Source organism: Falco peregrinus, chromosome 9 (assembly GCF_023634155.1).
Source record: "Falco peregrinus isolate bFalPer1 chromosome 9, bFalPer1.pri, whole genome shotgun sequence".
Classification (NCBI taxonomy): domain Eukaryota; kingdom Metazoa; phylum Chordata; class Aves; order Falconiformes; family Falconidae; genus Falco; species Falco peregrinus.
The window spans coordinates 21,716,728-21,744,106 of record NC_073729.1 but is presented as its reverse complement, the minus strand read 5'-3'; the positions used below and the strand labels follow the sequence as shown (position 1 = coordinate 21,744,106).

The window sequence follows — 27,379 nt, the reverse complement described above, 5'->3', positions numbered from 1 at the left end:
CAGGGGAGGATCCCCCTCCCCCTGGGGCCTGCACAGTGGGTACCTGCACCTGCCCGCCCAGGGGGACCTGGGGATGTGGTGGGTAGGGGGACAGGCCTGGTGCCACCAGCCAGGCCCAGGTGGGCAGAGGTGGGTGGTGGGGGTCATGGTGGGGCAAGTGGGAGGACGGACAGGTGAGGGACAGTTGGTGGGGAGGACGGACCAATGGACAGACAGGTGAGGGACAGCCAGAGGGGAGGACAGCCAGGTGAGAGACAGCCGGAGACACAGATGGATGGACAGACGAGCGAGGGACAGCTGGAGAGGTGGGCAGGACAGACAGACAGACGGACAGAGGGAAGGGCAGGAAGGCTGCCAGGATGCGGGCAGGGCAGGTGATGGGCAGCCAGATGGGCGGCTGGACAGATGGATGGCTGGATGGGCGTGAGGAAGGATGGAGTTGTGGTTGGAGGGGGACAGATGGATGGAAGATGGACAGATGGGTGGGTGACAGACAGATGGATGGGTGATGGACAGACAGGTGGGTGATGGACAGACAGATGGCTGATGGGCAGGTGGATTGGTGATGGACACACAGGTGGGTGGCCAAGCAGACAAGCAGCTGGCTGGAGGGGTGGGACAGGAGGGCACAGGATGGGTGGCTGCAAGTACCAGTGGCAGATGGATGGGGCGGCCAGAGGACAGGGGAACGCACATGGCCTAGTTGGCCAAAGGGAGGGTGATGGCAGAGACAGGGGATGTCCCAGGTAGGGTGGCAGCAGGGGACCACAGGGCCAGACAGGCTGTGGGGCTGGTGCCGAGGACATTCAGGTGACAACATGGTCAGGGGAGGAGTGGCAGCAGGCACAAGTGGCCAGAGACAAGGCAGGGCCTGACAGAGCACAGGCAGGATGGCATGCTGGGGGTGGCATGGGGGGGGCTGGCCAGGGGCTGGCTCTGCATGGCACAGCTGGGGTGGCCCAGGAGTGGCCCAAGGGTGACTCCAGGTTGGTGCAAAAGTGACCCAAGAGTCACCCAAGGGTGGCTCAAGGTCAGAATCAGAGAATCACAGGACACTTTAGATTGGAAAATATCTTCAAACCATCGAGTCAAACCGCTGCCCCAGCGCTGCCAAGGCCACCACTGACCCGTGTCCCCCAGCACTGCACCCACGCCGTTTTGAAGCACCCCCAGGGACGGTGACTCCCCCCCGGGCAGCCTGCTGGGGTGCCGGACACCCTCTCATGAGGCCACTGCCCCTGCTGCCCCTTCACCAGCCTGCCCCGGTGTGACCGCTCCCCCTCGTCCTGTCCCTTGTGATCTGGGGGAAGGGGCCGAGCCCACCTCAGCGGGTGGTGGCCCAAGGGGAGCCCAGGGGTGACTCAAGGTGACCCCAGGGTGGCCCCGGGGCGGCTGCAGCTGGGGACACTTCAGGGACACCAGGCAAGGAGGTGGCCCTCCCGGAGGTGGGGACGGGCCACACCGGGGGTGGCAGGGGGTCGTTCACCCACGAGGGGCACGGGGGGCCCCGTGGGGGGGGCAGCGGCACGCCGTCAGGAGGCTCTCGGCCGGGACAGCCCCGCCGGGGCGGACCCACGGAGCGACCCCCGGGGCTGCTCCACCGGGGCCGCCTCCCCCCCCCCGCCCCCCGCCGCGCCCGGGAGGCGGGGCTGGGCCGGGCCGCTCCGCTCCGCCCGCTGCCGGGGAGGGGCGGGCAGCACCGGCGGCACCGGGCCCCGCCGGGCCCCACCGGGCCGGGCCGGCAGCTGCGGGGGGGCCGCCCGCGCACCGGGCCGCGGTGAGCAGCACCCGGGGGGGCGGCGGGAGGAGCCGCGGGGGAGCGCGGGGGCCCGGATGGTCCCGGGCCGTGGGGATGGGAAGGGGGGCTGGGGCCGTGAGCTGGGGGCTGTGGGGGCCGTAGGGGCCGTGGGGCTGGGGTGGGAGGAGCTGGGGCCCGTGGGGATGGGATGGGGCAGCTGGGGGCTATGAGCTGGGGGGCCATGGGGGTTGGGGGCCATAAGCGGGAGAGCCATGGGGCTGTGAGGCCGGGGGCCATGGGGCTGTGGGACCATGGAGGCTGGGGGGCTGGGAGTGGGGTGGGCGTGTGGATTGAGGTGGTGGGGTGGCCATGGAGCTGGGGGCCATGAGCTGTGGGGCTCTGGGGGCTGTGGGGGCTGCGGTCCATGGGGGCTGTGGGCCGTGAGCTGGGGGGCTGTGGGGGCTGTGGGCCGTGGGGGTCACAGGGCTGGGGACCATGAGCTGGGGGGCTGAGTGCACGTGATGGGGGCTGATGGGGGGGTGTTGGGGTATGTGTGGCAGGCCTGGCCGTGGAGCTGTGTGGGCCCCGGGACCGTGGGGCAGGGCTGTGCCCAGGGGGATGCCCCCTGCCCCCTGCTTGTCCTCTGCCCCTGTGTGTCCCACACTCACCCCCAGCACCCTAGGGCCTTGCCCTGGTGCCACCACAGCATGGGGCGGGCTATGAGCGCTGGCACAGATCTGCCCTATGGCTGCCCACCCCAGGGGCACGTGTATCCCCCCTGCCACACGTGTCCCCCCACCACACGTGCATGGGCAAAGTCCCCACAGCCAGGGCTGCCGCCGCCGCCTGCCTGCCCCACACCACTGCCCCTACCCCTGCTCTGTGGGGCGCTGGCAATGCTCACCGCAAGGGCACCTCACGCTCTGCAGCAGGGGTGCTGCACACCCTGGTGACCCACAGGGCACCCCCAGCCCAGCCCCATAGCAGCTTCTGGAGAAGCCACGAGCTGGCTGCCTGGGGACTGGGCAGTCCCCGCAGGGAAGAACCGGCCTTTGTTACAATTAATAATTACAGTGAAAGAGGCTGGAGGAGCTGGAGCGAGGCCCAAGCGGGCAGGACGCCCTTGCTGCTAGGGGGACTGGGCGGGGGGGCGTCCCCTGTCCCCACCTGCACCTCTGTCACAGTTCAGGGTGAGCTGGGGGGACACGGCAGGGCCAATGTGGCTGGAGGGACTGGAGTCACCGGTGCCAAGGGCCCGAACCTCCTGCTCCCCCATAGGGGGCTCACCAGTATGGCTGGGGCACACCGGTACGGCTTGGGGAGACCAGCATGGCTGGGGCTTCCCAGTACGGTTGTGTGGCAACTGATACCCATGACTGGGTGTCTTGGGGCGCCTGTGGCAGTGACACCCATCACTGGGTGTCTCAGGGTGCCACAGGCAGTGACACTCGTGACGTGGCACCTTGGGGTGCCCGTGGCAGCTGCTTGCCGTGCAGTGGGGTGCCACAGCAGCGCCGGGAGGGTGATGTCCCCTGGCTCCCCACCGGCCCCCGCGGGGCGGCTAAAGATAGCACAGCCCCCCCCGGCCCGGCGGGTCGGCACCACCTGCCCCCGGTGCCCGGTTAATCTTTAGCCGCTCGGCTGCTGTAATGAGGCCTCATTAGCGGCCATTACACCGGCTGCAGCTGCACAGGCCTTGGGACGGTGACACGGGGACACGGTGACTGGGGGCCTGGCGTGGCGGGTGCAGAAAGTGGGTGGGTGAGTGGGGTGGGGGGATGCAGGTGAGGGGGATGTGGCGCTGGTGGCACCTGGCTGACGGGGACGTGGCGTCAGTGGCACCTGGCTGGGGGTCGCACCCGTGACACTGAGGGACGGAAGGTCCCAGTGGGTGGGCAGGGACAGACAAGGTGTCCCCTGGCCATGATGGCCCCCCAGGAGGGTGGTGGGCCACCAGCAGTGTGCCAGCGTCCCCAGGGTGGCGATGGAGTCCTTGGTGGAGGGGAAGAGTGTCCCCAGAGAACATGTCACGGTCACCAGCAGCATGCCAGGGTCCCCAGGGCAGGGGGACACAGCGTCCCAAGGATGTGCTGGTGTCCCCCAAGGGACGCGTGGGTGTCCCTGTCAGCGTGCTGGGGCCCCCGGGGGGGTGTGTCGGTGTCTGCAAGGGGTGTGTCGATGTGCCCGGCAGCATGCCAGTGTCCCCAGGGAGCAGGCCAGGCTCCCAGGGCGGGTGCCAGGGCCCCTGCCGTGGCGTGCCAGGTTCCCAGCGGCCGTGCCAGGTGCCCGGGGGTGCCGGTGTACCCCCAGCGCACGCAGCTGGGTGCCTGGCGGCATGCCGGTGCCGCGGAGCTGTGCCAGGCCTGCTCCGGAAGCAGCCGGTCCCCGGGACGGGCTGGTGCGGGGCGATAGGGAGCCTCGCTGGGGGGGTCCCGGCGCGGCGGGGACACCGAGCTGCTATCAGGTGCCAGCAGCCCCGGGGGGGGCCCGTGGGTGCTCCTGGGAGATTAGTGGGGGGGCTGTGCCGGTGGGGGTGTGCGCGGTGCCGGTGTGCGACCCGGGCACCCTGTGCCAGGGTCCAAACTCCGCGGCGGTGGTGGCGACGGCGGGAGGGCCCGGCCTTGTGCAGGTGGGTGGGGGCGCGTGCCTGGGCGCAGGGGGGTGCCAGCACACGTGCATGCGTGTGAGCGTGTGTGTGCAAAGCCCCGGCCGCCAGCAGGGTCCTTGCCTGTGCCCCGGCGTGCACAGGGGACCGGTGCCAGCGGCCGGGGACAAGGGGGCAGAGCTGGGACCATGGTGGCCTTTGCCCAGTGGCCATGTGCCCCCACGTGCTGCCAAGCCCCGCGTGCTGGACGCTGGCTGGGTGTGTGGGGGTGTCAGCGCGTGGGTGCCAGGATGGGTGTGACACCCCGGTCTGTCACCCTCCAGGTGCAGCACGGATCCCCCAGGCCGGTGACATGGCGGGGGGGGGCGCGGGGCTGGCCAAGCGCCTGGGGACCCTCCTCTCAGGGCTGCTGGAGTGCGGGGTCTTCTGCGGTGTCATCTTCGGCTGGGCCTCCCTCGTCTTTGTCCTCAAGGATCTGAACTACTTCAGGGACCTATGCCAGCCCACCAACACCAGCCACAACCAGACCTCACAGACTGGTAGGGTCTCTGGCCACCGCTGTCCCTGTGGTGGCCCTGGCCCCGCTGTCACCCTGCCTTGTGTCCCCCAACTGCTTGTGTCCTGGGGTACCAGTGGCTCATGTCTGTGTGGTGCCGGTGGCCTGAAGTGGCATGTGTCCTCCCTGCCCGGTGCCCAGTGGTGTCCCATGTCCCCACTGTCCTGGTGCCTCAGGTCCCTGTTTTTCCTGTCCACTGTAGCACCTCATGTCCCTGCTGTCCCCACTGTCCTGATGCCTTGTGCTGTCCCATGTCCGCGCTGTCCCTGTCCCCATGTCCCGCTGTCCCCACATCCCTGTTGTCCGCATGCCCGTGTCCCCACTGTCGCTGTGTCCCCGCTGACGGCCACCCCGCAGGCTGCGGTGAGCAGGATGAGCAGTTCTCCCTCGTCTTCACCATCGGCTCCTTCATGAACAACTTCATGACCTTCCCCATGGGCTTCATCTTTGACCGCTTTGGCACCGCCACCGCCCGCCTCATCGCCATGTGAGTGGGTGCGGGGGGCAGTGCTGGCAGGCAGGGCTGGGGCACCCGTGGGTGCCGGGGGGTCGAGGGGCTGTTTTTAGGGTGCTGGGAGGGGACGCTCTAGAGCGGGGTGGTTATCGGGGCAGCCAGGCAGGGTGGGGCAGGCAGGGCCCTGCCTGCGGGGGGAGCACCCATGTCAGCCCAGCGGGGGCACCCGTGCCAGCCCGGGGCGCTGGCTTTGGGGCACTGGAGGTGCACAGCCCACCCTGGCACCTCTCCCACAATGCCACCAACTGTCCCCAGTGTGTCCCATGCCCCCCCGTTGCCTGCAGCCCCCCATACACCTTCAGGTCTCCTCGCAGCACCCCTGTAACCACAGGGACCTCCTGCATCCCCTTGTCCCTTGGTCCCAGGGTGCCTAGTGGTGCTGGGACCGCCATGAGATATTGGGGTGCTGGGTGCCGATGCAGAGCAGCACCAGGGTGCAGGTGTGCCAGCTGCCCCTCAGGACCCCCTCCCTACATATCACTTCTGTCTCCATGCCTCAGCACCCTCTACACCGGCGGGATCCTGCTCGTCGCCTTCTCCACCCCAGGTGAGACCCTATGGGCGTGAGGGGCCCCAGCCCCGGGGGAGGACCCGGCAGGGACCCCCCGTTGTCCCTGCTGACCCCTGCGTTCCCAGAGCTGGCGGTGCTGCTCTTCCCGGCCATGTCCATGCTGTCGGTGGGTGGCATCCTCCTCATTCTCACCAACATGCAGGTGAGTTTCCCCGGCACCCTGACCCCCACCCTTTGGCTGGGGCACCCTGCCCGGTGCTGGGGGGGTCCTGACAGTGCCGGCGGGGGGTGTCTCTCCATGCCAGGTGGGCAACCTCTTTGGGAAGTACCGCTCCATCATCATCACCCTGTATAACGGGGCTTTTGACTCCTCGTCCGCCACCTTCCTCATTGTCAAGGTGGGCATGGGGTGGGGGGTGATGTGGCAGTGAGTGCCCGGGGTGGTGGTGCTGGATGTCCCCAGGGGCCCGCCATGGTCACTGCGGGGACAGCTGGGGACAGAGCTGGCACAGCTGGGTCACAGCTGGGACCACATGTGGGGACAGGGGGCTGGGATGGTGGCAGGTGGCCGACGTGTCCTGGTGGCAGCCTGTCACTGTCCCCAGGTGCTGTATGGGCATGGGCTGTCCCTGAAAGCCATGTTCCTCTTCATGGCGGCCTGTAGCGCCTGGCACCTGCTGCGCACCCTCTTCCTCATGCCCTGCACCCGCATCCCATACCCGCTGCCCCCCGGCTACAACTACGGGTAGGGGCCCTGCCTGCGCCCCGCAGGGCGGGGGTGCCTGTCCTGTGGGTGGTGGGTCCCATCTCGTGGGTGGGTGGTGGGTCCCACCTCATGGGTGGGTGGTGGGTGTCCCCCCGTGGGTGCTGGTGGGTCCCATCTTGTGTGTGTTGCCAATGCCTGTCCCATGGGCGGTGGGTTCTGGTGGGTCCCATCCCATGGGTATCTGTGGGTCCCTCCCTTGTGGGTGCTGATGGGTTGCCCCGGTGGATGCTGGTGGGTGCCATCCCCATGGGTGCTGGCCATGCCTGTCCCGTGGGGGGTGGGTTCTGGTGGGTCCCATCCCATGGGTGTCAGTGGGTCCTGTCCCTGGGTGTTGGCAATGCTTGTCCCTTGGGTGGGGGCTTCCCCCCTTGTGGGTGGGGGTCCCATCCCGTGGGTGACGGGCGGGCGCTGCGGCAGGCTGCGGTGCCCGGGGCACTCCAAGTCGTACCGCACCTACGAGGAGAAGCGCCGGCCGGAGGTGGCCGGCCCCGAGGAGACCCCGCTGGAGGGCAGCGCCCCCCGAGGTGCGGGGGCGGGGCGGCTGATCTCGGGGGGTGGGGCCATGTTGGTGTCTGGCACGTGTGCGAGGTGGGCGTGGTCACCGGGGCGAACAGTGGGCGGGGGCTATGCAGATGAAGGGGGGCGAGGCCCGGGGAGTGGGCGTGACCGTGCAAATTTAGAGGGTGTGGCCTCCGGCTGGACGTGGCTACTTGTGGATGGTCGGGGTGTGGGCGTGGTTATGCAGATGAAGGAGGTGCGGCCCCAGGCGGTGCATGGGTGAGGTCGAGGGGTGGGCGTGGCCACGCAGGGGGGCGCGGGGGGTAGCGGGTGGGCCTGGGGGCGGGGCCCGATGGGGCGGGGCCGGGGGCCGTGCCCCACCCTGACGCCCTGGGGCGCAGGCGGCAGGGACCCCCCCGGGGTGTCCTTCAGGGCCTGCGTATGCTCGAAGCTCTTCGCTTGGCAAGTGGCCTGGCTCTCCGTCATGCAGCTGCGCCATTACCTCTTCATTGGTACCTTCAACCCCCTCCTCAATCACCTGGCCAGTGGAGACCGCCAACTGGGTAGGGCCCGGCTGCTGCGGTGGGGACAGGGGGACAATGTGGTGGGGTGCTGCCCCCGCCCTGACGTTGTCTCCCCGCAGTGAGCACCTACACCAACGCCTTCGCCTTCACCCAGCTCTGCGGGGTGCTCTGTGCCCCATGGAACGGCCTCATTCTTGACCGACACAAGCGGGGCAAGACCCCCCGCCCTGAGGGTAACCAGCCCCAGCACCCCCTGCCCCGGCCCCACGGGTCCCTGGGGTGCGTCCATGCCACCAACGTCCCCCCTGTGCCCTGGGGTCATGGCTGGGTACCACCGCTGCCATGACCAGAACCCGCGGTGCTTGGGGACGTGTCCCTTCCATGCCCTGACCTTGCTGTGCCCACAGGAGCCTTGGGCGCGCTGGCTGACTTGCGGGCCTCCGTGCTGTCACTGGTGGTGACAGTGGTGCAGTGTGTGCTCTTCTCCATCTGCGCGGCGGTGCCGGTGCTGCCTGTCCAGTTTGCCACCTTCGTGCTGCAGGTCCTCAGCCGCTCCTTCCTCTATGGGGGCAACGCCGCCTTCCTGGCCATTGCGTGAGTCCTGCGGCCACCGCTGCCCTGCTGGCGGGGCACGGGGCGGAGCGGTCAGGGTGGCAGTGGCAGGGGACAGGGCAGTGGGGTTACAGTGGTGGTGGCGGGAGTCAGTGTGGCAGGGAACTAGGCAGGGATGGCAGGGGATGGTAGCAGGGGACAGGGTGGTGGGGTCAGTGTGGCAGGGGGCAGGGCAGTGGGGTTAGGGTGGTTGGGTCAGGGTGGCAGGGGGTGGTGGCAGGGGACTGTGTGTGGGTGGTAGGGATTAGGGTTGAGGGAACAGGTTGGCAGGGGATGGTGGCAGGGTCATCATTGGGATGGCACGGGACGGTGGTAGGGCCAAGTGGGGTGGCAGGGGGTGGTGGCAGTGTCAGGAGGTGGCAAGGGACAAGGTGGTGGTGGCAGGGTCATGGTGGGGACGGCGGGGCAGGGGTGTCAGGATGCAGCAGTGACACGGTGGCCGGCCGGGCAGGTTCCCCCCGCAGCACTTTGGGAAGCTGTACGGGCTGGCCATGGCACTGTCGGCGCTGGTGGCCCTGCTGCAGTACCCCTGCATTGCTCTCGTGCGCGGGCCGCTCCACGGGGACCCCTTCTATGTAAGTGTCTGCCCCATGGCTGCCCCATGGCCACCCCACAGCTGCCCCTGGGAGCAATGGGGTCCTGCCCCATGGGGGAATGCATCCTGCCCTGCGGAGGGATGGGGGTCCTGCCCCATGGGGGAACATGTCCTGCCCTGGGGAGGGATGGGGGTTGTGCCCCACAGCGGGATGGGGGTCCTGCCTCTTGGGAATGGGGGTCTTGTGCCTAGCAGAGGGGAGCTGGGGGGAGGGCTGTGGGGCTGGCCCACAGACACTCTCTTGGGTGGGGCCAGTCTCCTGGCCCCATGCACTGACAGTACCCCCCCAGGTGAACTTGGGGCTCATCGCTGTGGTGCTGGTGGCCTTTGTCAGTCCCGTGGTGGTGGCCCGTGAGTGCCGGCGGCGAGCCAAGGAGCTGGGGGCTGCTGGCACCCCCCTCGCAGCACCCCCAGGCGCCGAGACCCCCACCGAGATGCCCCACTGAGCTCCACACACAGCACCCACACGCAGGGTGCTGTGCCAGTGGGATGGGGCGTGTTTGGGGTGGGGGGAATAAATATTGATGACCCCTCTGCTCACTGTGCTGTTCCATCCCAGCACCCCCAGCCACTAGGGCTTCTCCAGTGTCTGCTATGGGGTTGGGCACCCCACTCCCTCCCAGGACCCTCGGCACACAGGAACACAGCCTCTTAGCTGGGTAAGGGACAGGGGCTGCTGTGGGTCCTCAGGAACTGGGGGAGGCACGGCAGCATCCCTGGGTGCCCCCAGTACTGGCAGAGGAAGTGGGCAGCTGGAAACAGAACTTGCCTCTCCAGAGCCCGTCCGGGCCCAGGGGCCAGTGTCAGAGCCTTGGGGTGGCCCAGTGCCCCCAGAGCCTGGGTGACGTGGCACGGTGGGTGGGGGTGTGGGTGCCCTCAGGGTGGGTGGTGCGGGTAATGAAGAGGCGGCAGGGCTGGGTGGGCACCTGCTTCCAGGGGCTGGCGTCCTCCCACTACAGCCCCTGCTGCACCCCCCCCCCCCCCCCCCCCCCCCCGCGCTGCCCCAGCACCTTCGCCCCCAAAAACCAGCCCCAGCACCCCATACCCAGCCCCTTGCCCTCCAGAAACAGCCCCACCACCTGGCACCCAATGCCCCATGCCCAGACCCTTGCCCCCAAAAACCAGCCCCAGACCCTTGCACCCCAAAACCAGCCCCAGCACCCAGCTCCTCGCCTCCCAAAACCAGCCCCAGCACCTGGCACCCAGCACCCCATTCCCAGTCCCTCACCCCCAAAACCAGCCCCAGCACCCAATATCCAGCCCTTCACCCCAAAAAAACAGCCCTGGCACCCAGCACCCTACACCCAAATCTAGACCCAGCCCTGCTGCTCACTCTCCCCGCTAGCCCCCAGCTGCAGCACCCCCTGGCCAGCCCAACACCAGCCCCAGCACCCCATAACCAGCACCCAGCCCCTCACCCTACCCCTGGTGACGGCCCCAATCCGGAGCATGCCATGGGTGTGGGTGCAGGGCAGGTTCAGCAGCTCCTGGTTGGCACCTGCCAGCACCCCATGGCCCCCTCACATGGGCGCCCATGTAGGTGTGGAGCTTGGTCACCACTGTGTAGCAGAAGGGGTGCTCCCCCTCGGCTGTACCCACAGGGACCCTCTGGGGTGGCAGGGGGCTGGCAGTGGGGGGCGTCCCTCTGCCACCTGCCACCCGCCCTGGAGCAGGGGCTGGGGGCACCAGCACCCTTGGGCACCCTGGGGAGACCCCATGTCCCCAGTGCCCCCCTGCCACAATCCCTGTGCCTTGTGCCCTGCTGCCACCCTAGTGTCGCTCCATCCTCCCCATGTCCCCTGCGCCACCCCTTGTCCCTCAGTGCCCCTCTGCCACCCCCAATGCCCCCCATGTCGCTGGTTCCCCACTGCCATGCCTGGGGTCACAAGGGTGGGGGCTGCAGGGGGGTGCGTGGGACACATGGGTGGGGGCTGTGGATATTTGGGGGAGGCAGGGCCCAGAGGTGGGGGCTGTGGGGCAGTTGGGTGCAGCAAGTCCTGGGGGGGCCACTGCGGGGCTGGGGTGCTGATACCATCTCCTGCCTTGCAGCACTTGCCCAAGGGCCACTTCCTCCCCAACGGCTGCGGCCCCCAGGGTCCGGCCTGGCTGTTTTCCCACAGCCCCCCCGGCCTGACACCCCCAGGCACCCCCTGACCCAGCCCTGCAGAGCGCATGGCTTGACACCTCCCAGCCCCTCCCCTGACCCCCCCAGCACCCATCGCCATGCCCTGTGCACCCCCACAGCAGCACCCTCCCCTGGACCAAATGCACCCCGTGCTGTGGCCAGGCAGGGCGCCCCAGGGTCCCCCCATGTGCCCAGGGGCTGGTGAGTGGGGGCTGCAGTGGAGCTGGGGCCCAAGTGGCGCAAGGCTGCGGTCAGGGACACATGGCCCTGTCACCCTTATAAGTGTGACAGCGGGCAGAGCACCCCCAAGTCCCAGGTGAGGAGCAGGGATGGGGGCAGCAGGGTGGGCTCAGCTCCCAGCCGCAGGGGGGTGTCCCTGAGGCTGGCATGGGTGGCTTTGGGGTGCCACGGGGACATGGTGGGGGGTGAGGTGGCACAGGGTGCTTGGTGGACATGGGGGGTCTCAGAGATGACAGCGGGGAGCCAGGTACATGGGAGGTGCAGGGTCTGGGGGGTGATGGCAGGGGCAGAGGGGATGGGGCACGGGGCGGTACTGGAGATGGTGGAGGGACACTGGGGGCATGGTGGGGCAAAAGGGCAGGATGGAGGTGAGGGACATGGGGTGGCAGAGGGACACGGGGGACATGGAGTGGCATGAGAGTGCTGGGGTTGTGGGGGTGGCACTGGAGCTGTCATGAGGGTGCGGTGGCACTGGGAATGGCACTTGGGGTGGCAGAGGGACACTGAAGCATGGGGGGGTGGCACAGGGGATATGGGGAAGATAGGGTGACACTGGGGGTTGCAGCGGGGCACAAGGCACATGGGGGTGGCAGAGGGGCACTGGGTTGACTGCGGTCATGGCCCCTCTCAAGGGTACTGAGGGTGCTGGTGCCCCCAGCCCCACCATGCTGCCCTGCCTGCTCCTCACCCTGGCCCTGCTGAGCTCGGCCTCTGCCCGCCACCCTGGTAAGTGCCCGCTAGGCTGCCCACCCCACGGGGACACCGTGGGGACACCCCTTGTGCCCCCTCGACCCCTCTGCTGGGGCTGATGCCTGCTGGTGTCCCCAGCTGGTGCCAGCCCCAAGGTAGGGACTGGTGGTGCCAGGGCAGGACACCCAGTGCCCATTGGAGAGTGAGACACGGGTGCTCCATGTCCCCAACACGCTGGGTGCCATCAGCTGCCGCTATGTCTTTGTTGTACGCCACCAGGCCTTTGACAGCGCGCAGGCGGGCCAGGGATGGGTGGGGGGGTGGTTTGGGGTGGGGGGCACCGTGTGCCACCCTGGTGTCCCCATAACTGGTGTGTGTCCCCCCACCGCAGCAAACCTGCATCCAGTGCTACAGAGGGAACCTGGCCTCCATCCACAGCCACCACAGCACCACCTGCAGAGGCAGGCACGGTGCCACATTGCTGGCACCTCGCAGCTCTGGATCGGGGCCATCACCCAGCGTCTGGTAAGGGACCCCCCCACACCCACGGCCCACCCTGGCCTTGTGGCACCCTGCCTGGCCCCAGGGCACCAGCCCTGCCCTAGTATCCCCAGTGCCCATCCCTGGGTGCCCTAGCCCTGTCCTCAGTGCCCATCACTGGGTGTCCCAGCCCTGCCTCTGTCTCCACCCTGGGCATCCCAGCCCTGTCCCAGTGTCCCCAGCGCCCATCCCTAGGTGTCCCAGCCCTGTCCTCTGTCCCTTGTCCCCACCCTGGGTGTCCCAGTCCTGCCCCAGTGTCCCCAGTGCCCACCCTGGCTGCCCCAACTCTGTCCCTAGTGCCCATCACTGGGCGTCCCAGCCCTGTCCCGGTGTCCCCAGTGCCCATCCCTGGGTGCTCCCAGCCTGCCCCCCGGGGTGCCCCATGGCCGGTGCCAGGGGTGCCCACGGCCATGCCCCCCCCCGCGCAGGCTGGCAAGCTGCACTACAGCTGGACAGATGGCAGCCCCTGGAACTACTCACAGTGACGGTTCGGCCACCCGCGGTGCTTGGTCAGCCGCTGCACCACCCTCTCCTCCCAGGGTCAGTGGGGTGAGGGGCACGGGGGGCACCCAGGGCCTGGGGGGGCTGTGCTGGGAGCCTCTGCTCGTGGGTGTGTGGGGAGGGCGCACGGGGACCTCGTGGGGTAGGGGGCTGGGATGTGGCACTTTGTGGAGGCTGGTACCGGGGGGTGAGAGTCGGGTCCCTGGGGCAGGGCCTGGGGGTGCTGCTGGGTGCCGAGGCTGACCCCCCCTTCTCCCCCTCGCCCCACAGATGGGCTCTGGAGAAGTGTGAAATGCAATAAGAAGCTGCCCTACATCTGCGAGTACTGAGGGGCTCAGCCCCCCTGCCATGCTCCCCAGCCCTGGACCACCCCTGCTGCCACCCCGCCACTGGCCCTGCGGGGCGGGGGGGGGGCTGCACCCCTCACCCTGGATCTCAATAGACCATCAGCTTGCAGCACCTGTCCCTGTGCATGGGCTCTGGCTGGGGGTCTGTGTCCTGGGTGTCCCCTGGTGTGGGTGCTGGGGTGGTGGGAAGCCCCCTGGGTTGCACAGTGTGTGTGGAGGGGTTGGGGACAGGTGTGTCCCCTTCATTGTGCATGGCCCCTGTGTGGCGATGGGTGTCACAGGGCCCTCCCTCCCCAGGGGCTGTGGTGGCACCCTGCCACCAGGCCCATGCACACCCCCCCCGCCCCCAGCAATCGGCTGCATCGTCCTGCCCTCCCCTTCCCCCACCCCTGCACCCCAGCCCACCCCCCCAGGTCCCCCCGTAACCCCCCTCCCCCCCCCCCCCAGCCTGCAGACGGGTGGGTGCTGTGAGCCAAAGGTTTATTGGGGTGGGGGGGTCCAGCTGGCTGGGAGTGGGGAGGTGCTGGGAGGGGTCACAGAAGTGGGGTGCACCGAGGGGGCTGAGCCCACGTGTCCCCAGCACCCATCTTCTGGGGAGGCGGGGGTCGCTTCTGGCACCCAACAGCACCCACTGCCCCGGGAAGCAGCACCCAGCCCAGACGCCCCCCCGAGCCCCCTTGGCCATAGATGTGGCAGCAGTGGGGACCAGGGGGATGTGGGGTGGCACCTGCTGAGGGGCACCTGGGGCACCTGGGCAGGGGCGGGGTAATGGGGCTGGGGCACCCTGGAACAGGGCTGGGACGCCTGGGGTGGGGCACTGCAGGTGCTGGGACAGGGCTGGGGCACGCAGGGGAGCACTGGGGACAGTGGGACAGGTCTGGGGCACCCAATGATGGACACTGGGGATGCTGGGACAGCACAGTAGGAGTGTGGCTGCAGGCAAAGGCCCCGATGCAGGTGAGGAGGCTGTGGCAGGGGGCCAGATTCCCACGGTGGCACTGGGTGCACAGGCACAGCAGGGTGATACCCGAGGGCTGTCCCCTGTCTGCACACCCTGAGCACCCCAGCCCCAGTGCCCACCTGGGTGGCCCCTGTGGGACGTCCCTGGAGCCCTGTGTCCCGCTGCCACCCCCAGTGTCACCCCATCCTCCCCACATCCCCTGTGTCATCCCCCAACATCCCCCATGTCCCTCTGCCATCCCTGAGGCCACCACTTGTCCCGGACCCCCATCCTGCCCCTCTAACCCTTCATGCCCCTGCTGTCCCTCTGCTACCCCAGTGCCACCCGGTGCCTGGTCCCCTCTGCCCCTGCTGCCACCGCCATGGCCCCAACATTGTCCCCACTGCCACCTCTGTCCCATGGCCACCAGCCTCACTCCCGCCGTCCCACGTCCCCTGTGCCTGGTCCCACCGACAGCCTGGGAAAGGGGGTGCCAGCCGTGGGGGGGCTGGAGGGGAGCACGGTGGGGCCCCCTCCGGCCGGGTGCAGACAGGGGTGCCCTGCAGTGGGGGGCAGGTGGGGGGCTGCCCCACAGCGCCCAGGGCTAGAGGCCGAGGGAGAAGGCCCCTGAGTCGGTGGACTGCTTGTCCCGGCTGCAGAGCCCCAGTGCCCCAGGGGGACACTCCGTGGGGCTGGTGGGGGCCATGGGCACACCGGCTGCTGGCACCTGTGGGGCAGTGGATGGCCACCGGCTTAGTTCCTGCCCCACAGCCAGGGCACCTGCGGGGGGACTCGGGGGCGGTGCTTGCACGTGCCCCCCACCGGTCAGCCCCATACATCCCCCCGAGGGGCCTCATCCAACACCCTCACGGAGGGGAACCTGCTGCCCCCCAGCCCCACGGCAGCCCCGGCCCCACGGCTGACCTCCTCGAACTTGCGGGCCTTGTAGTGCTCGGCTCCCTTCAGGAAGTTGAGCAGGATGATATCGCACAGCACCGTGCCCTGGGGGGGTCTGCGTTGGCGTGGGGGGGCCCACACAGTGGGACACCCCCCTGACACCCCCACAGCCCCCGCAGAGCCAGGCAGCTGTCACCCCGGGGCTTTGCTGTGTCCCCGTGCCCCACGGGCTGTGGGGTTTTCCCCCACCCCCCTCCCAGTCACCATGGGGCACCGCCGCCCCCCCTGCCCCACTGCTGCGGGGTGCGCGGGGCCCCCCAGCCCCCCGGGAGGTGCCGCCACAGGAGGGGCTGGGAACAGCCACCACTCACCACGCTGATGGAGGTGAAAGCTGCCACCGTGTTGATGAGGGTGGGGATGATACCAAACTTCCCAGCCTGCGGGTGCAGAGACCCCTGTCACGGGGAGGCGTCCCCCCACCGTGGCCCCCACGGGGGCTGTGCCCCACACGTACATTGCCGTACACCAGGACGTCAAAGCGGATGCCGAAGGCCTTGGTGAGCGTGCGGCGCTCGGTGCCATCCTGCCAGCGGTAGTACCGGGCGTGCCTGCGCGGGACAGGGGGCTGTGCTGGGCTGCGCATGCGTGTCACACGTGTCCCCATGCAGTGGCGTGTGCTGTACCTGAAGTTGTAGCCGGTGGCAGGGGCCGGGGGGCGGGCGAGGCCATCCAGGCGGGTGAAGGAGTAGCGGGGCAGGCAGTGCTCCCAGGCACGGTCCAGGTCGCACACCCACCCGATCTTGATGCCCAGCACTCCCCCCTGCCCCCGCCGGCAGGTGAGCCACATGCTGCGGCCCCCTGGCCCCATGTCCCCACATCCCTGTGCCCTCTATCCCATGTCCCCATGTCCCTGTGCCCTGTATCGATGTCCCCATGGCCCACATCCCCATGTCCCATGTCCCCTGTCTCACATCCCTGTGTCGCCATGTCCCCAAATCCCATGTCTCAGGTCCCCACGTCCCACAGTCCTGTGCCTCCACATCCCACATCCCCGTGTCCCCATGACCCACATCTCCCATCCCCACGCCCCATGCCTCTGTGTCCCCATGGCCCATGGCCCTGCACCCCCACATCTCCCATCCCCATGCTCCACATCTCACATTCCCATGTCCCCCCATCCCACATATCACATCCCTGCATCCCCACACCCCGTGACTCTGTCCCCATGTCCCCTTGTCCTCACACAGCACATCCCCATGTCCCCATGTTCCACATATCACATCCCCACATCCCGTGCCTCTCTGTGTCCCCATGTCCCACATCCCTGTGTCCTCAAGGTCCATGTCCCGTGTCCCTGTGCCCCCACATCCCACGCCCCCTGCCTCAGTTCCCCGCGCCCCCACAGCCCGCCTGCCATGTCCCCGTGTCCCCCGGCTCACGGTGGCGGCCAGCGTGGGGAAGTCCTGCCCGGCGAGGCGCACCACGTCCCCCAGCCGCAGGATGGGGCAGAGGGGCTGCCGCTCGGGGTGGAACCGGCACCGTCCCAGCTGCCCCCCACTGCCGGGAGGCGGCAGGTTGGCCCTGGGGAGAACACAGCCATCAGCCACCTGGGCCAGGGGGACACACGGCCCCCATGCCTGTCCCTATGTCCCCGCCGCCACTCACTTCTCAAAACCAAAGAGTGGGAAGCGGATGCTGTTCTTGATGAAGAGGGTGAAGTTTTCGGCCTCCAGCATGACGGGTCTAGGGAAACAGGGGGTGTCTATGGGGACACGGAGGGGGGGCATGGACACCTGCCAGCCCCAGCACCGCTGTACCCCATGTCACACTCACACATCCACGGTGTCCACCTCAGGCGGGCACCAGCCCCGGATCTCACAGGTGTGCAGGGTCCGGTTGTAGGGGACGCAGCGCCCCGTGAGCAGTCCTGCCGGCCCCCCCGTCAGTGTGGGGAGCAGGCAGGGCCCCCGGCCCCCCCGGCCCCCCCCGGCCCCCCCCCCTCACCGCTGCCTGTGGCGGGGTTCTTGCCCCGGCAGTCATGGTCGGCCGTGCAGCGGTACTCGGCTTCGCTCTGCAGGGGAGCCGTGAGAGGAGGGGGTGCACCCCAGCGTGCCCCCCCCGCCCCCCCCAGCCCCATACCTCTGGGCAGATGCCCTGCACCTGGTTCTCCGTCAGGATCTGCTTGGTGACCACCACGAACACCGAGGTGCCCTGGGAGGGGAGCATCCCCATCACCCTCTGCTCGCTTCCAAGGGGGAAACTGAGGCGGGGCGGGGGAGGGGGTGGGGCGGCACCCCCGAACCTGGTGGGGGGTGACGTAGTCGGCCGTGTCCAGCACCCGACCGGCATAGCGCCCGATGCCCTTGACTTTGGTCACCACCGAAGACTCGATGACAGTGTCCCGCACCTGGTAGGCTTTCTCATGGAGGAACACCCAGCTGGGACAACACCCGCAGAGGGTGACGGTGGGGACGGCCACCCCCATAGCACCTGCCTGTGCCTCCCTTGCCACCCCCAGCTGCTGGAGCTCTGTGGCACCCGGGGCTGCCAGCACGTGTGGCTGCCAGTCCTCTGACAGGCGCTTGTCACCTGCTGATGGCTGCTGTCACCCCCCCAGGGAGCACCCGGGGGCAGAGACCCCACTCTGTCACCTGCTGTGGCCGTGCTGCTGCTCCCGCCCCCCTTGTGTCACCCACACCGACACTGTCCCCTCCCTGTCACCTGCACCAGGATGCTCTGCTGGCTGTCCCCCTTGCATCACCCGCACCAACACCCCCCTGTCACCTGCACCGGCATGCTCTCCTGGCCTCTCCCATCGTGTCACTCGTGCTGGCACACCTGACATTCCTGGCACTGACACACTTGTCACCCTCTCACCTGTCCCTCCTCCGCCCTATCACCCATGCTGTCACCCACCCTGTCACCCGTGCTGACACCCGCTGCTCCTGACCTGGCCACCCCCTGCCCCCCCCACCCCAGCTGTCCCTTCACTGTCCCCCCACTGCCACAAATCATCACCCCCCTCCCCTTGTCACCCCGCGGGTGTCACTGGCAGCAGCCCCCTGCCCCCCGGGTGCCACCCGCCTGTCACCACCGCATGCGGCCCTGCCGGGGGTCTCACCCCACGAAGTAAGCGAGGATGAGGAGCTGCACGCCGCGGTTGATGGCCCCCACCACCCAGCTCTTCACCACCACCGACTTGGTGGTCTCGTAGGAGAAGAAACTGGTCACCCAGCGGGTGCCGGGGCGCGGAGCCGGCATGGGCAGGGCGGGGCAGGGCAGGCAGGGCAGAGGCAGGGCAGGGCACAGGCAGGGCACAGGCAGGGCAGGGCACAGGCAGGGCAGGGCACAGGCAGGCAGGCAGGGCAGGGCACAGGCAGGCAGGGCAGAGGCAGGGCAGAGGCAGCGGTACCGGCGGCGAGGGATGGTGCAGGCAGGGCGGGGGCAGGCAGGGGCACCGGCAGCGAGGGGTGCTATGGGCAGGACAGGGCTGGGAGGCAGGGCACAGACAGCGGTACCGGCAGGGCACAGGCAGCGAGGGCTGGTGCGGGCAGGGCGGGCGCCGGGCGGGGGGCGGAGGCACGGCTCGGGGGAGGCGGGGAGGGGCGGTGCCGGGTGCCCTCCTCGCCGTGCCGGTGGCGGGGGAGCCCCGTGTCGGGGGGCGCAGCGGGGTCCCAGGTCCCCGGGGGGCCTTTGGGGGTGCCCCGTCTCGGGGGGCCGGGGCGCCCCCGCCCCCTGGGTGCCCCCAGCCCGGGGGTCCCGGTTGCGAGCCAGAGGCTTCCCGCCGCTCTACGGTGCCCAGCGAGGCAGCGCGGCCGGTGGGGGCCCGGGGGAGCAGCTGATGCAGCCCCACCCCACTCGCCACCTCCTCTATAGCGGGTGCGGGGCGCCGCGTACTCTCTAGCCGTAGTCCTCCCGGCGCTCTATGGTCCTGTCCGCGCCGTTGCCGCGCGGTCCTCCGGCGCCCAGAGCGGCCCCTCTCTATGGCGGAAGTGAGGCCGAGTTCCGCCGGCGGCGGTGGCGGCGGCGGCGGCGGGAGGGAGGCTCCGCGTGAGGTTCGTGTTGCGCAGGCGGGAAAAGTGGCGGTGGTGCGGAGGGGGCCGGGCCCGGCGGGGCCGCACCGGGGCGGGGGGGCGGGGGCTGGGCCCCGGTGGGGGGAGGATGAGGTCGGGGGGTTGGGGACTGGGAGCAGCGGGGAGGGGATTTGGGGTGCGGGGGGGAGGGGCGCACTGGGGAGGGGAAGGGCAGGGCTGGAGGGACCGCGGGCGGGGGGCGCAAGGGGAGGCCCGGGGCCGAGGCAGAGCTGGGGGAGGGGGAGCGCGGGGCCGGGGGCGGCCGGGGCGCCCCCCGCGCGTGGGTCACGTGCCACCCCGAGGGGCAGCGTTGGGGGGCGAGGAGAGCGGCCCGGGGGGGCCGGCGTGGCCTTTCGGGGGTGCGGCGCGGCCGTGCGTGCAGAGCCTGGCCCTGCGGGAGGCCCAGGAGCCATCTTCCCCCCGCAGCCGCTTCGCTGAGCTCTGCTCACCCTCCTCCTCCTTGCCCCCACAGCTGCTCTGTCCTCGTCCCCACCTGCCGCTGGCCCGGGGCATGCCAGGCTGGGGCGGGAGCTGAACGACTCGCTGCGCTCGGCCTCCTTCCCCTCCCGCAGCCCAGGTGCTGCCACCTGCCCCGGCCGCCATGGCTGACACGCTGGAGTTCAACGAGATCTACCAGGAGGTGAAGGGGTCCATGGTGAGTGAGCTGGGGTGGGGGGACAGTCCCTGGGGAGACCTGCCTGGGCCCTGGTGGGTGGCACGTGGTGTTGTGACCTGCTCTTGCAGCCAAAATGCTGCAGGGCGCTCCCCCTGCCCCAGCATGTCTTGCGCTGCCTCGTCCTGGCAGAGGATGTTTTGCTGATCTCGCCTGGAAGCAGGGAGCGGAGGTGCCTCGTTTCCGGGGCTGAAGCATTTTGGAGCATCAACAGGGGCTTTTAAGTGCCAGCCTGTTGTGGAACGAGCGAGGTTGCGGTTGGGAATGTTTCCAGGAGGAGGGAGAAGGGATGCCAGCTGTGGGCGTCCACCCTAGCTACTGCAGGAGGGTTCTGTGCTGGCCATCAGCCTGTTCTGGTGCAGGGAGCGGGTCATGGGGCGGGGGGTGGTGGTTTGCAGTGGTGTGGAGTGTTTCTGGGTCACCTGTAACCCTCTGGCTTTTGGGACATTGTCCCCAAAAGCCCAAGGGAGCTACAGAAACATAGCGGCACTGAGGGTGCTGGCGACAGTCTTGTGGCCACTTGAATCCTGGATCCGGGTGGCAGGGAGTGCATGAGGACTAAAGCCGGCGGGCAGTTGGGAAGGTTGCCTGGTTTTGTCTGGAGGGGATGCACAGCCGCCTGTTGTGCCCAGCAGTTCCCAGCTCCAGAGCCTGTCGGTGTTGTCGGGCTGTTCCCCTGCATGCAGGGCGGGCTGCCCCCACCTCACACCTGCCTCTCTCCCGCCAGAATGACGGGCGGCTGCGGCTGAGCCGCCAGGGCGTGATTTTCAAGAACAGCAAGACGGGGAAGGTGGACAACATCCAGGCCTCAGAGCTGGCCGAGGGCGTGTGGCGGCGTGTGGCACTGGGTCACGGCCTCAAGCTGCTCACCAAGAACGGCCATGTCTACAAATATGATGGTTTCCGGGAATCGGTGAGTCCCCTGGTCCCTGTGTACCTGTCCTGTTCTTGTCCCTGGCTGGCATCTATTCAGTTGCTGGATTTTGCTTGTCCTGTGTCAAGCTGCACTCCCTGGAAGTCTGACAGCACTGACCACCCCCCGGGAACAGTGCTGACCCCCATTTTTTTTGCCACTTCCCTTGCACTGGGGAGGCCGTGTCCTGGTTACGGGCTCAGGGCAGCGCGTGTATGTGGTGGTGTCTGATGGATGTTCCCTCCTTCTTGCTGTTGTCCAGGAGTTCGATAAGCTCTCGGATTTCTTCAAGGCCCACTATTGCCTGGAGCTGGCGGAGAAGGATCTGTGTGTGAAGGGCTGGAATTGGGGGACAGTGAGGTTTGGAGGTGAGTTGTTGTAATGCCATTGCTGAGGGAAGGGAACAGCTGCAGCAGGTGCAGCCCGAGGCAGGGGAGCTGGGATAGTTTCCCACCAGCATGGCTGTTCCTGCAGCACCCGGCTGGTCCCTTGAGCAACATCCTGCTTTCTAGTGGCATTCTTGGGGATGGTGGGGACGTTAGCCATCCCAGGAAAGCAGAAGATACCTGCAGGCCTCAAATCCAGGGGAAGGTTTTGCAGGCAGGGAACACTTAGAAAAAGAAGGGTTGGCATGGGAGTTGCCAACATCTGTCCAAGCCTGCTGGTTCGTGAAGGAGCCAGGGGAGCTGGTGAATGCTCCCCCCTGATCTGAGTCCAGGGGAACATGGGAACAGACGGTTCCCTTCAGTTCACTTCTGATCAGTGTCTGTCTCCCGGGGCTGTAACCAGAAGGAGAAAGCCTGCAGATTTGGGAGGGAGGATGGGAATGGAGGCAGGGGGGAGGAGAGGTGTTGCTGGATTTTGTGAGAAGACCAAGGCTGTTCCTAGAGATGGGATCTAGGAGGACCCCATGGGTCTGCCTTGCAGTGGGGACCTTACCCATGCCCCATGGCGTGGTGGTTCCGATCCTGCTGTGACGGGCTGCGTCTCCCCTCCTGCCTGCTGTAGGGCAGTTGCTCTCCTTTGACATCGGGGAGCAGCCGGTGTTCGAGATCCCCCTCAGCAACGTCTCCCAGTGCACAACGGGCAAGAATGAGGTGACACTGGAGTTCCACCAGAATGATGATGCTGAGGTCTCGCTCATGGAGGTTCGCTTCTACGTGCCGCCCACCCAGGAGGATGGCGTGGACCCTGTGGAGGTGAGAGGCTGGCCACGGGGACAGCAGGTCGGGTGGGGGTGGGGTAGCTGGGTACTCTCAACTGGTCATAACTCTCTTCCCTTGCAGGCCTTCGCTCAGAACGTCCTCTCCAAGGCGGATGTGATCCAGGCCACCGGCGATGCCATCTGCATCTTCCGGGAGCTGCAGTGTCTGACGCCTCGTGGTCGATATGACATCCGTATCTACCCCACCTTCCTGCACCTTCACGGCAAGACCTTCGACTACAAGATTCCCTACACAACCGTGCTGCGCCTGTTCCTGCTTCCGCATAAGGACCAGCGGCAGATGTTCTTTGTGGTGAGGAGGGAACGCGGGGCCTTCCCTCCCCCAGGGAAGGGTGACAAGTGATGGCTTCAGGGGATTTCAGGTCTTCACCTCCTCTTCTCTTTTAGATCAGCCTGGACCCCCCGATAAAGCAAGGCCAGACCCGCTACCACTTCCTTATCCTGCTCTTCTCCAAGGATGAGGACATCTCCCTGACCCTCAACATGAATGAGTGAGTTCCTCTCCTGCAAGGCCACTGCCTTGCGCCCCTCCCTGGATATGGGGGGCTTCGGGGAGCTGCGAGGGAGGTAACAAAACCTCATGGGTTCCCGTTCTCACCATTGCCCTCTCTTTCGGCTGTGCAGGGAGGAGGTGGAGAAACGCTTCGAGGGGCGGCTCACCAAGAACATGTCGGGCTCCCTCTACGAGATGGTCAGCCGGGTCATGAAGGCGCTGGTGAATCGCAAGATCACTGTCCCCGGCAACTTCCAGGGGTGAGGCGTGCTGCTGCCAGCCAAGGGGGCTGTGGATGGCGGAATGTGGGATCTTCCTGCTGCAGGAAGGGGCACGGAGGTGGGGAGAGATGCAAAGCCTGCCTTGCCTGCCCTAGGACAGAAGAAGCTGTTGCTTTGGTAGCCTGAGGCCAGCTGTTTGAGATCCCTCCCCAACTTTGGCAGCAGGACTGGCCCCTCTCTTTCTTGTTCCTGTGGCCAGGGAAATAGGGCTCTTTGGGATTTGTGGCTTGTGCTGGGGGAGCAGTTGCCAGGCTCCTCTGGGCTGCTGACGTCCTCTGTCTGACTGCGGGAGTGGGCACAGGGAGGGCGTTTGCTCCCCGTGGGTGTAAGATGGCTATGTTTGCCCTCACAGACACTCCGGAGCCCAGTGCATCACCTGCTCCTACAAGGCCAGCTCAGGGCTTCTGTACCCGCTGGAGCGTGGCTTCATCTATGTGCACAAGCCGCCTGTGCACATCCGCTTTGACGAGATCTCCTTCGTCAACTTTGCCCGTGGGACCACCACCACCCGCTCCTTCGACTTTGAGATCGAGACCAAGCAGGGCACGCAGTACACCTTCAGCAGCATAGAGAGGTGGGCAGGGGGCGTGGGGTGTGGGGCGAGCTGCTCTCAGTGCTGCTGGCACCCTGGCTGCCGCCAATACCTGACCCCCCTGCCTGTCCTGCAGGGAGGAGTATGGGAAGCTATTTGACTTTGTCAACGCCAAGAAGCTAAACATCAAGAACCGAGGCCTCAAGGAGGTACCTGCTGAGCAGGGCTGGTTCCCTGCGCCCCGCTGGAACCACTGCCCACCAGCTGGGGTGGGGAGAGGGTGGGGGGGGCTGTTTTCTCTGCAAAATTTTGCTGCTTTCCCCCCCTTTTTTTTTTTTTCACCTCTCTTTTCTCTCCTTGCCCTTGTAGAGGAAAAAGGTCCGTGCGATATCCCTTCCTCTTTCTCCTCTTCCTCCTCCTGGTGCAGGTTTCCTCTGCATGGCTGTGGTGGTCCCCGACTAAACCCAGTAACTCCAGCATGACTTATGAGAGGACCCCCCCCCTAACCCAGATAACTCTTCTGCCCCTCTCTCCAGAGCCCTGATCGGTAGAAGGAGGGGACGTGGCAGGCCTCCTGTCCTCCCCACCCTGTGCATGCGACTGGGGCCTGCCCAGGAGCATGCCAGGAGTTGCAGTTTCCAGAAGTGGGGTGTGTGCAAGTGTGGGGAGCACAGGACGCAGCCCTCACGCTGTCTCTCCTGCAGGGCATGAAGCAGAGCTACGACGAATATGCCGACTCTGACGAGGACCAGCACGATGCCTACTTGGAGAGAATGAAGGAGGAGGGCAAGATCCGGGAGGAGAACGCCAATGACAGCAGTGACGGCTCTGGGGAGGAGACAGGTGAAGGCTGAGGCCTGGTGGGTGTGAGGGCCTGCCGGAGGGGACTGTCTTTGGTGATCAGGCTTCCTCACCCCATCTCTGGTGAAGTCTTGTCCATCCTTGCCTTGCTATAAGCTGACCCCTATGCTCTCTCCTTCCAGATGAGTCCTTCAACCCTGGTGAGGAGGATGATGATGTGGCTGAAGAGTGAGTAGAGACTGGGCAGGTGTCTGTCTAGCAGGGGGCTTTTGGAAGGCGCTGTTTGAGGGTGTCACGTGGGGCTACATGAGCACTGGGGAATGTTCCAGGCACAGCCGGTATTGCTTTATAAATCCCTGGTCTTAAAAATCTTGAGAAGTAAGTGCAGTTCTGGGCTTGCTCAATTATAATGACATTATACAAATTGGAAAGGTTAGAGAAGGGCGGCTGGGGGGATCAGATGGCGCCTGGATGAGGCCTTGGCTGTTCAGGCTAGAAAAGAGAACAGCGGGAGGAGGATGGGATGCAGCTCCGTGAAATCCTGAGTTGGGGGAGCAGGTGGGTGGGAATTGCAGTCTCCGCAGCAGCGTGAAGAGCCACTGTGTGTGCTAGCGGGAGCTGGGTTGAGCCCAATGGGAGGAGGTGGATCTTGGTGGAGTTGAGCTGCGTGGTGGTGTGAGTGCCTAAAATTTACAGGAAGTGAGAAAATGATGAGCCGTGTTCGTGGAAGGAGAATCCCCTGAGAGCTGTTAAGCACAAACAACAGCTTCAGCTCAGGAAGTCTCAATTACGGGTTGCTGGAGGCTGGGAGAGTTTGGGGGCAAGTCTTGCTGCCTGCTTGTGGCTGCTCTCCCTCCCCCACCTCGTGCTTCATCTTTCTGGGGTGGGGGTCTTGAGCTGTCACTGAAGCCGAGCACCTCCATGCAGGTTTGACAGCAACGCCTCGGCCAGTTCCTCCAGTGGTGATGGTGACAGCGACCGGGATGAGAAGAAGCCGGCCAAGAAGGCCAAGATTGTCAAGGACCGCAAGCCCCGCAAGAAGCAGCTAGAGGTGAGATGTTGCTGCTGGTGGGGTTGTGGAGAGCAGGGAGTGTGAGTTGCTACTCGCTGTGGGGAGACGCAGGTTGCAGCCCATCAGCTGCACTTCACCTCAACCCTCTGCCACAGCCTGATCTGGTGCTGTCACCTCGCTGCGCTCTGTCCCAGCTGGGTCAGTTTTCCAAGCCTGACTTGCTGCCTCCTGCAGATGAGTCCAGGTTGAGACTTCCAAAGGGCGTGTTGTGCCCCTGCGTGTGCCCTGGACAGTCCTTTTGGGTGTTGGGGAACTTGTCCCTAACAGCTTGCTTGCCCTTAGAGTTTGCATGGGTGTCACCTGACAACCTGTCTCACCTGAATGGCGTAACTGAGTTACTGGTGGGATGGAGAAGAGCGGAGACCCGGCCCCTCATCTTGGGGCAGCCCTGAGTCTTCAGCAAGTGGTGCCGTTTGAAGCTTTGACGCTTGTTCTCTCCGCTCCCTGCCTTCTAGAGCAAGAAAGGGAAAGACTCCAATGCTCCCAAGCGGCCTATGTCAGCTTACATGCTTTGGCTGAATGCCAACCGGGAGAAGATCAAGTCAGAGCATCCTGGCATCAGCATCACAGACTTGTCCAAGAAGGCTGGGGAGCTCTGGAAGGCCATGTCCAAGGAGAAGAAAGAGGTGAGGGATGGGGCGTCTGGATTGCTTTGCTGGCGGGGAGAGCTGAGGCTGGGCGAGGAGGCTGGACAGGAGGGGCCCTGGCAGGCTCTTGGTTGTTCTCAGGAACCTGGCGCTCTGTAGGCGGGAGGGGAGTGTGGCCGTGGGGAGGTGATGGCTTTGGGCTGGTGGGTGAGTGTTGGCTTGATCCAGGGTGGTGAGGGACATGGCGGGAGCGTGGGCGTGGTGTGGCTGGGGACGGTGGTGGGCTCTGGTGGTGCAGGAGGAGGAGAGAAGGCCCCGCTAACCTTGTGCCCTTGCTGCAGGAATGGGACCGCAAGGCGGAAGATGCCAGGAGGGAGTACGAGAAGGCCATGAAGGAGTACAGCGGGGGCAGCAAGTCAGAGAGCTCCAAGACGTGAGTGTGCTGAGCAGAGAGGGCTGGCAGGGGTTGCCGGGGCTTGGCCCCTCTGAACTGGGGCTGTTCCACAGCTGTCACGCTGCCTGAGCCTCTCCAGGGCTGGGGGCAGTGTGAAGAGTGTCCACAGCTCTGTGGCGCCAGAGAGGGGGCTGGTGGGGTCAGCAGGGTAATGCCTCTCCTCTCCCACCCTCCCAACACATGCGCAGGGAGCGGTCTAAAAAGAAGAAGAAGAAGCAGGAGAAGCAGATGAAGGGGAAAGTGGAGAAGAAAGGCGCCGCCTCCAAGTCTTTGTCCTCCAAGTCATCTGCCAAGAGTATGAACGAGAGCTTCAAGAGCAAGGAATTTGTCTCCAGTGATGAAAGCTCTTCTGCAGAGAGCAAGAAGGAGGTAAGGGTCTTGGTAAGGCTCTCCCGGCTCCTCTCCCCCAGGTATGCTCCATTTCTCTCTTGTGGACGTGGGCTGCTTGTCCTGTCCCTGCAGGGGCCGGGACCCTCTGGTACCTCTTGTCTGCGGTGGTGTGGGCAGCCTGTCTGTGTGCTACACGTGTCCCCAAGTCACTGCTGCCACCCTGTCCCTGCTGTGGGGTGTGGGAGAGGTCGGGGAACAGGAGCTGCTGCCCTGACCTTGTCCCAGGCTGCCCTGACTTTGTCCCCTGCCCGCAGGACTCTGAGGAGGAGGGGGTCGCCAGCCCACCCCCCAGCTCGGAGGAATCTGCGTCAGGCTCGGATTAGCCCTGTCCCGGCTGGCTCCAGGCTGGATCCCAGATCGGCGAGAGGACGGCTGGGCCGGCCCCGCGGCAGCCACCTGGGCCTTGGGCTCTCGAGCCGGTGGTCATGTCCCCCCGCAGCGGGTGCAGCGCCCCCGGCCCCCCGCCCCTGCCCTCAGTGCCTGGCCGGGGAGCGAGGCCCCGGGGAGGAGGGAGGCCCTGAGGGGCTGGGTCCCACCTCAGCGCAGTTTTGCATCAGTTTGTGTTTTTTGAATACTCTGGTTCCTTTCCTTTTTTCTTTCCTTGTGGTTTGGTAGGGGGTTTTTTTTGGGGTGGGGGGTGGTTGGGTTTTGGTTTTTTGTTTTTTGTTTTTTTTTTTTGTATTTTG

At 66.5% G+C, this 27,379-nt stretch overlaps 3 protein-coding genes across 13 annotated transcripts; 2 read left to right on the top strand and 1 right to left on the bottom strand.

Moving 5' to 3' along the window:
• Window positions 1-1,529: 1,529 nt before the first annotated feature.
• Window positions 1,530-13,474, top strand: SLC43A3 (solute carrier family 43 member 3). 7 transcript variants are annotated; one of them, XR_008748770.1, is made up of 16 exons: window positions 2,365-2,928; window positions 4,667-4,882; window positions 5,257-5,386; window positions 5,914-5,960; window positions 6,050-6,126; window positions 6,230-6,322; window positions 6,530-6,669; window positions 7,108-7,214; window positions 7,590-7,751; window positions 7,832-7,945; window positions 8,120-8,306; window positions 8,776-8,899; window positions 9,479-9,578; window positions 12,366-12,499; window positions 12,943-13,054; window positions 13,286-13,474. XR_008748770.1 is itself a non-coding variant. In XM_055814103.1 (14 exons), the coding sequence occupies exons 3-14, from the start codon at window positions 4,696-4,698 to the stop codon at window positions 9,363-9,365; spliced, it is 1,524 nt and encodes a 507-aa protein (XP_055670078.1). In that variant the 5' UTR covers window positions 1,530-1,777; window positions 2,813-2,928; window positions 4,667-4,695; the 3' UTR covers window positions 9,366-9,453. The 7 variants fall into 7 exon arrangements, 6 of the variants coding, with proteins under 6 accessions (XP_055670078.1, XP_055670077.1, XP_055670079.1 ...); XM_055814103.1 differs by lacking the exons at window positions 9,479-9,578; window positions 12,366-12,499; window positions 12,943-13,054; window positions 13,286-13,474 and adding exons at window positions 1,530-1,777; window positions 9,210-9,453 and having other exon boundaries at window positions 2,813-2,928; XM_055814102.1 differs by lacking the exons at window positions 2,365-2,928; window positions 9,479-9,578; window positions 12,366-12,499; window positions 12,943-13,054; window positions 13,286-13,474 and adding exons at window positions 1,530-1,777; window positions 9,210-9,453.
• Window positions 13,475-13,825: 351 nt separating this feature from the next.
• On the bottom strand, window positions 13,826-18,535 carry P2RX3 (purinergic receptor P2X 3). Of its 4 annotated transcripts, XM_055814108.1 has the most exons (12): window positions 18,321-18,532; window positions 17,502-17,637; window positions 17,339-17,410; window positions 17,204-17,270; window positions 17,033-17,126; window positions 16,865-16,942; window positions 16,639-16,780; window positions 15,883-16,019; window positions 15,714-15,807; window positions 15,571-15,636; window positions 15,227-15,304; window positions 14,769-15,029 (listed from the first exon to the last, which is right to left on the bottom strand). In XM_055814108.1, exons 1-12 carry the CDS (start codon window positions 18,458-18,460, stop codon window positions 14,907-14,909), a joined length of 1,227 nt encoding a protein of 408 aa, XP_055670083.1. In that variant the 5' UTR covers window positions 18,461-18,532; the 3' UTR covers window positions 14,769-14,906. The 4 variants fall into 4 exon arrangements, with proteins under 4 accessions (XP_055670082.1, XP_055670083.1, XP_055670084.1 ...); XM_055814109.1 differs by lacking the exon at window positions 15,227-15,304 and having other exon boundaries at window positions 18,321-18,533; XM_055814107.1 differs by lacking the exon at window positions 15,227-15,304 and having other exon boundaries at window positions 13,826-15,029; window positions 15,571-15,807; window positions 18,321-18,534.
• A 290-nt stretch (window positions 18,536-18,825) lies between these two features.
• SSRP1 (structure specific recognition protein 1) lies at window positions 18,826-27,267 on the top strand. 2 transcript variants are annotated; one of them, XM_055814097.1, is made up of 17 exons: window positions 18,826-19,254; window positions 19,745-19,927; window positions 20,673-20,858; window positions 21,121-21,226; window positions 21,867-22,057; window positions 22,145-22,375; window positions 22,471-22,574; window positions 22,708-22,836; window positions 23,210-23,431; window positions 23,526-23,598; window positions 24,094-24,232; window positions 24,373-24,418; window positions 25,118-25,241; window positions 25,718-25,888; window positions 26,191-26,282; window positions 26,492-26,684; window positions 26,948-27,267. In XM_055814097.1, the coding sequence occupies exons 2-17, from the start codon at window positions 19,874-19,876 to the stop codon at window positions 27,014-27,016; spliced, it is 2,130 nt and encodes a 709-aa protein (XP_055670072.1). In that variant the 5' UTR covers window positions 18,826-19,254; window positions 19,745-19,873; the 3' UTR covers window positions 27,017-27,267. The 2 variants fall into 2 exon arrangements, with proteins under 2 accessions (XP_055670072.1, XP_055670073.1); XM_055814098.1 differs by having other exon boundaries at window positions 18,830-19,254; window positions 26,492-26,672.
• The last annotated feature ends 112 nt before the right edge of the window (window positions 27,268-27,379 follow it).